The 7257-nt window shown below is 42.3% G+C and overlaps 1 protein-coding gene across 1 annotated transcript; it reads left to right on the top strand.

The window, feature by feature from the left end:
- The first annotated feature begins 227 nt into the window (after positions 1–227).
- LOC145357702 (elongation factor 1-alpha 1-like) lies at positions 228–5393 on the top strand. The gene is made up of 8 exons (XM_080211128.1): positions 228–363; positions 2106–2268; positions 2483–2662; positions 3226–3522; positions 3736–3886; positions 4004–4260; positions 4701–4935; positions 5042–5393. The coding sequence occupies exons 2-8, from the start codon at positions 2125–2127 to the stop codon at positions 5158–5160; spliced, it is 1383 nt and encodes a 460-aa protein (XP_080067254.1). The 5' UTR covers positions 228–363; positions 2106–2124; the 3' UTR covers positions 5161–5393.
- Positions 5394–7257: the final 1864 nt, after the last annotated feature.

The following is a 7257-nucleotide window of genomic DNA, read 5'->3' as shown; positions in this document are numbered from 1 at the left end:
GGGTGGCAACCCTGAGTAGATCTGGGCAAAGGATTTCTGTGGAAGGCCTCCTCCTAACAAAGAAAAAGCAGGTGGATCAGGAATGCGGTGTTTCAAAGTTGTGTGCTTTTCTCTGCTTCATACTATGGGCAAGATCAAATGAAATAGGAAAGGCGGGGGGGGGGGTGGAAATCAGAAATAGATACGGTGTAATTTTTTTCCGCCATTGAGAGAAGCAGGAAGGGGGCGGGCAGCAGGAATGCGCCTTTGTCGTCAGCGGCCCGCCCGCCTTCTCTCCGGCCTATAAATTACAGCGACGCCATCTCTTCGGTCCTTTAGTCTCCGAGTCAACCGAAGGGAGGTTTGCAGTTCCATCGTTGAACGGTAACTATTAAAAACGAGGTTAAGGGGGTTTTTTAAAAAAAAAACTCACCAGAATGTAGGCCAAGGAAATATGCCGGCTGTCGGTTAAATTGCATCTCTCGATGCAAGCGCATTCGGTTTCTTTTAAACGCGTCGCTTAATTTTGTTTTTCTTTTCCTCCCATGTGTATCCGATTTAATCCGACTTTTTAAAAGTGCCACCTGTTCGGTTTTCGGTCTCCTGTAGCTGATCCTAATTCTCCAGCGGTCGATGTGAATATTTTTGGGCTTCAGGTGTGGTGAGTTACCCTGACCCACCGCCATTTTCCTTTGGGGCCGAACTGCTTGAATTTCGGTCAAGACTCATCAACCGCCTGGAGTTGATATCGGATACACTTTTAAACGAGGAAGAAGAAAAATAATTCTAAAATACAAAAAAAAACTGATGCTGTTGCTGAGCTGGGGTGGTTTTGGGCCTCCTGCTTGGCCCGGGGCCTCGGTAGATTTTCGAGGCCTTTTTATGAGACCGTGAATTGGTTTGGGGGGGGGGGGGGAAGGAACAATCGGTTTTAATCCGAGTTTTAAACGTGGCCATCCGGCACCATCGAACGGATTTTTTGCTGCTGCTCGATGTCTACCACCTTCCTGGTGGTGTATTTTCCACAATGTTGCTTCGGTGGTAGTGTTTTTTTTCCCGAGGTCCTTGTATGAGGAGGTGCGGGGAGCCTCCATTGTTCCCGGTCTGATGCAATCATGGCCTCGGGAGCCGCTCGTTCCAAGCGCCGCCTCCCTCCCGCCCTTTTTTTATCAACTGGAGAATTCCTTTTTTCGGGGGGGGAATGAAAAAATTCGTTTTTTTTTTCAACCCACCGAAGGTGGAGTATTTTCGGGTTTTTTGGTGGCGAGAGTCATTGTCTCCCTGCGATTTTTTTCATACACCTGCAATTTTCTTCATCAGTGATCTTCGGAATCCTGTTAGGATTTTACGCCAAAATTGTTCCTGGGCTGATCGCATTAAGCCTCAGCCATTCTACTACACGCCACATGCGTTCCTGCTGTAGAGGCGAACCCATCTATCTCCCCCGCCTGGCGCTTTTAACCTGTGTCTCTGGTAGGGAGCCATCTGGTGTTGGCTGTATTTCCAGTGTCATCGATTCACCAACTCGCTCTCCCTGACTCATTGCCACGTCCCCATTGACTCACCGGCAGGATGTGATCTCGTTTTTGGCCAGCGTTCACTTTTTTTCAACATTGACCCGGCGTGCTAACGACTAGGATTTTTTAAATCACTCCTTTTTGCTTTCAGCAACACTGTTTCTCTGGGAAAAATATTTTGTCCTATTTTAATTTAAGTCATAGAATGTCTACGGTGTAAAAGGAAGCCGTTTGGCCCAACGAAGATCGAAATTGGGTGCAGGAGTAGGCAAATTCAGCTCCTGACAAGACTTTGCCATTCAATCAGATCATGGCTGATATTTCTCTGGTCTCAAATCCACATCCCCATATTCCTTGTTTTATTCTAGCCTGCACTGACATCTATGCAATCTTTAGGCCCTATTCCCAAAACCCCAGTTCATCCCCCCCCCCCCCCCCCGAACCTGAGGGACAATTCAGCATGGCAGATCAGCCTAATCTGCACATCTTTGTGGAGTTGTATGGTGTGCAGCTATCCATAATTCAGTAGGCTCCCAAGTTACCATCAGCTTGCTGAATTTTCTGTGCTTATTTCCTTTCATCAAGGTAACATTTTGGTTTTTTTCATAGCAGTCGCACCAACTTCAAAATGGGCAAGGAAAAAACACACATCAACATTGTTGTCATTGGACATGTCGACTCTGGTAAATCTACAACCACTGGCCATCTCATTTACAAGTGTGGTGGAATTGATAAGAGAACCATTGAGAAATTTGAAAAGGAAGCAGCTGAGGTTTGTTTTTCAAATATTGCCATTCTTCTGCATGATGGGCTACCGTTACATGGGAATGATTGCTGTAATAGAATACCTATATTGGCCATGGCTGTGTTTTTAAAAAAAATCTGATTTAACATCTAACTGAAATAAGCTTGCACAATGCATATTGAATTGTTAACTAATACACCTGGGTTTTGTAGCTAATATCACCTGATGATTGTTCCTGTAGATGGGCAAAGGCTCCTTCAAATATGCCTGGGTCTTGGATAAGCTGAAGGCTGAACGTGAACGTGGTATTACCATTGACATCTCTCTCTGGAAATTTGAAACTTCAAAGTACTACATCACCATCATTGATGCCCCTGGACACAGGGACTTTATCAAGAATATGATTACTGGAACATCACAGGTACATAATCAGTCCAGCACTGTTTTGGGATCTTGGTTGTTTTGTGTCTTTGCTGAACATTCTGATCTGCATTGGGTCATCAACATCTACCTTATCATGCATGCCCCCAGAAATCTGTTTCAATAAAATCATTCCTTTGGATTGCTGAACTCCAGTGAGTCAAAGCTCAAACATTGTTCCTAAGACAGCCCCTTCAACCTAGTGAGCATTGAGTGCCTAAGATGCAAATCTTAAGTAAGGAGATGGAAATTACACTGTGTATGGTTTTACCACATGTTTTCCCTTTTGCAGTTGTAGTGCAACTTGGCCCTTCAGGTAACTTAAAGATTGTAAAATAGTTGACCCAGCCCTGATCCCTGTACTATTCCACTAGTTACAGCTAGCAAACTTGAAAATGACCCAATATCTTGTATGGAAACACTGGTTGCTTCTTTCTGAAATCAATATCCACATCCTTGCAATTGCATAATCCATTAGTGACAGAGCATAAACTGCTCGTGTGGGTGATCATGTTCACCATGATTCCTTCTGCAATTGTCCTGAACAAATCTGTTTGCTTCTAGGCTGACTGTGCTGTGCTGATTGTTGCTGCTGGTGTGGGTGAGTTTGAAGCTGGTATATCAAAGAATGGACAAACGAGAGAGCATGCTCTGCTGGCCTACACTCTGGGTGTCAAGCAACTCATTATTGGTATCAACAAGATGGACTCTACTGAGCCACCATACAGCTCAAAACGATACGACGAAATCACAAAGGAAGTCACGACATATATCAAGAAGATAGGCTACAATCCAGCCACTGTAGCTTTTGTTCCCATCTCTGGTTGGAATGGTGACAATATGCTGGAAACCAGTGCAAATGTAAGTAATTGTAATTTAAATTTATGTAATTTTAGCTTCAACATACATTTGGGCAGTTTCTTGACACATTTTCGGTAGCATTATTTGACTGCTTGCAAGTTAGACTTTTTGCTGTGGGGGGGGGGGGGGGGGGGGCTGGAATATTTAGTTCTGGGTGTCTCATGCAAGGTTTCTTGTATAGCTAATCCTCTTTTGTTTTTAAAAAAAAAACAGATGTCCTGGTTCAAAGGTTGGGAAATTACTAGGAAAGACGGTAAGGTCACAGGACACACTCTGCTGGAGGCCCTGGACAGCATTCTACCCCCAGAACGCCCTATAAGCAAGCCACTTCGTCTTCCCTTGCAGGACGTCTACAAGATTGGTGGTAAGTCTTAGGATGTGCAACGTTTCATTCATAGATTTGTAGTAGATTTTCCTTTTTATGGAAGGCAACCCAAGATGTCTGATGACCAATTGTGGTTTCTCCCTGTCTTATCTGAAGGTATTGGTACAGTACCAGTGGGTCGTGTTGAGACTGGTGTTATGAAACCTGGTATGGTGGTGCAATTTGCTCCTGCTAATATTATCACTGAAGTGAAATCTGTGGAAATGCATCACGAGGCCCTTCAGGAAGCCCTTCCTGGTGACAACGTTGGCTTCAATGTGAAGAACGTTTCTGTTAAAGATATCCGTCGGGGTAATGTTACTGGTGACAGTAAGGTAGATCCACCAATGGAAGCTTCATCCTTTGTTGCACAGGTGAGAATGAGCATATGTTAAATATGTCTTGATTGGAAATATTCATATTTTTCTCAATTTGGCTGTATGTTTGAGTTGAACAGTTTTTTAAAAAAACAATTGCCAGGCTAGATTTGACTTTTGCATGATAATGAATCAAACACTTGAAATACCTGTTGTAAATACCCTATCTGTGTCTTACCAATGCATACTTGCCATGGGTGTATTTGTCCACATGTGCAGAGAGCTTAACAAGCAGATGTTGCATGCCTGGTTTCAAATGGCAGGTGCGAGACTGCTTATATTTATGCTAAACAAAGCAGACTATTATTGAATAGGAATGCTACCCTTGTCCCCAGTTAGATGTTCCAATTGTAATAACAATGGTTTCTTTTGTGGTCATGGGATATTGAATGATTATGAAGACTATATAATTCAACATGTTTCTGTATTTTTTTTAGGTTATTATCCTGAACCACCCTGGACAAATTTCTCCTGGCTATTCCCCAGTGCTTGATTGCCATACTGCTCACATTGCCTGCAAGTTTAGTGAATTGAAGGAGAAGATTGATCGTCGTTCTGGCAAGAAGTTGGAGGATTGTCCAAAATTTGTGAAGTCTGGAGATGCGGCCATCGTAGATATGACCCCATCCAAACCCATGTGTGTGGAGAGCTTCTCAGAATATCCACCTCTTGGTAGGTCATTTTCTGTCAACGGGGTTGTGAATTGGAATTGGATTTTTTTTTTTCACATTGGGCACAAGACCTAATACAGAGGACTAACCTATGTTTGTTTATTTAGGCCGTTTTGCTGTCCGTGACATGAGACAAACTGTGGCTGTTGGCGTGATCAAGGGTGTAACTAAGAAGGAATCTGCTGTCAAAACGACCAAGGCTGCAAGTAAAATATTAAAGAAGTGAATATCATCACTGGCCACTCTGATTCAGCAAGCCCAGTTGAGACTGACACCACCAAAACGCTTGTTTGTTACCAGCCAAATATGTGTATTGATGAGGGACTGGATATTGATTAAAATGCATCGAAAGAAGTTCAGAAGGAAAGGATGAGGAATCGATGTATTTGTAAATGCCCTTTAGGTGATAAACTGCTTTGGTTGTGTAACAACTTAAAACTAATAAATATACAAAACTTGTTGACTAACTTTCTTTTTCCAACAAATAGTCACATGTAGCTTCAGCTCCAAACACGTGACTTGCTATTTTCATTGAAAATGTGGGGAGGAGGTTATACAAAGGGAAAGTTAGTTTCTTTATCACCAATTGTTGGTTCCCAGAAGGAAAAACTGGCTGGAGTGGAATGTGGCTGCAGTGTCAGGCAAAAGAGTGAACAGTCAGACCATATTCAGTCTTCTGCCTCTTATCCTTGTTCATTTCTAATTCTCTCTTCAACATGCCCATGTCCTGCTAATATCCTAAATGAGGCTATATTAATCCCATTTTCCAGCACTTTACCTAATAGCCCAGCGTGCCATTCGCACATTTTCACCATGACTTGGTTTGTAGGATTAGTGGATTAGACAGTCATCTGAGATCTGTACCAGTTGCAGACTTGGACTGAATTGCTTTGCAACCTGGCTGAGTGTAAACTGAACTGCTTTGTCCAACAAAGATTAAGTATTACCCACAAGTAGGCTTGCATTAACACTACAATGGAGTTATGGTTATACATTCATCCTTCCACTCTCGGGGATGCAGATATGTGTCACGGTTCTTTCTAGGTTCCTACCATTGCTATGGAATGTGCATTCTTTTGATATTGCATTCCAAATATGTACACTACCTTAAACCAATTTTAAAGATAATGGTTCATGCCTTGGGAGGTTTCTTCATGTTTAGTCTGCCAAAATTACAATTTAAAGTTTTATTAGTCACAAGTAAGGCTTATGTTAACACTGCAATGAAGTTACCATGAAATTCCCCTAGTCACTACAGTCTGATGCCTTTTTTGGGTCAATGCATCTAACCTAATTTTTTAATCCTTATTGCTGTTCAGTTTGTAAATTTCTTGGCTTAATGTAACCAGCTGTATGACCTGGGCAAATGTCCCTTGGATATGTCTGGGAATTTTTTTTGGGCTAAATAGGTTTTTTAAAAAACCAATATTTGAGAGATGATTGTGTAGCTGGCCTGGTCAGATGTGTGTAAGCATGGTTCTCAAAACATTTTGTCTTCATCCCTCAAATAAACGTCACTGGTCAGAAAGCAGGTAACATTTCTCCAGCTGAAGAGTTAAGGAACATGTTTGATTTTTGGGTGCTAATTGGTAGAGAAGGGAGGGGAGGTCTGAAACTGGCAATTGATGCCAGCAGCACCAAGTGCAGTCCCCAGAGATTAGCTGGAAGTCAAACTAAAGCTTAAGGGCTGGGGGGTAAGTTTGAGAGGATTCAAGTGGCAAACCCTAAATCCACTGGACAATCTGCTTGGTGTGGACATTTCCCTACCACAGGTGAAAAAACGGTAAGGTGTGGTGTTAAAGACCCTCAAGACCAGGGATTGCTTCCATCATTGATCCCCACTTCTCAAAGTGGGAGATGGTTTGGATTAGTTGTTTGTATTTTTTTGGCATCTACAGATTTTGTCCCTTAGGACCACAAACTGCATACGCATTATATTTGTACCATATTTGAAGGCTTTCCATTAGCTTTGCTTTATTTTAACAAATTTTCAGTTTAGACCTGATGGCTGCCCAGCACTATTTCTAAACATTTTAAGTTCTGAAGTTTTGATCATATATATTTATTCCAATTTGAGATACAGGTGGTTTAATCAAACATTATAGGCAGTTATTCTTGTCCATCTCCTGAACAGTCTTTGGATCTCATTGCATGTGGAGAATTGTACTGTTAGATCTTGATGCAATCCCATGGAACTACCAGGCAGTTGGCCATGTCACCCACCTAGTAGGCTGGCTCTGTATTGCAGAATCCATGGTCTCTGCCAGTCCAAGGTTTTTATGTCAACACTAACTGTTTAGTTTTTATTCCAATTCAGTCAAAT

This window comes from Carcharhinus amblyrhynchos, chromosome 24 (assembly GCF_965287045.1).
Source record: "Carcharhinus amblyrhynchos chromosome 24, sCarAmb.v2.hapA, whole genome shotgun sequence".
Lineage (NCBI taxonomy): Eukaryota > Metazoa > Chordata > Chondrichthyes > Carcharhiniformes > Carcharhinidae > Carcharhinus > Carcharhinus amblyrhynchos.
This window is presented reverse-complemented; position numbering and strand designations above follow the sequence as displayed.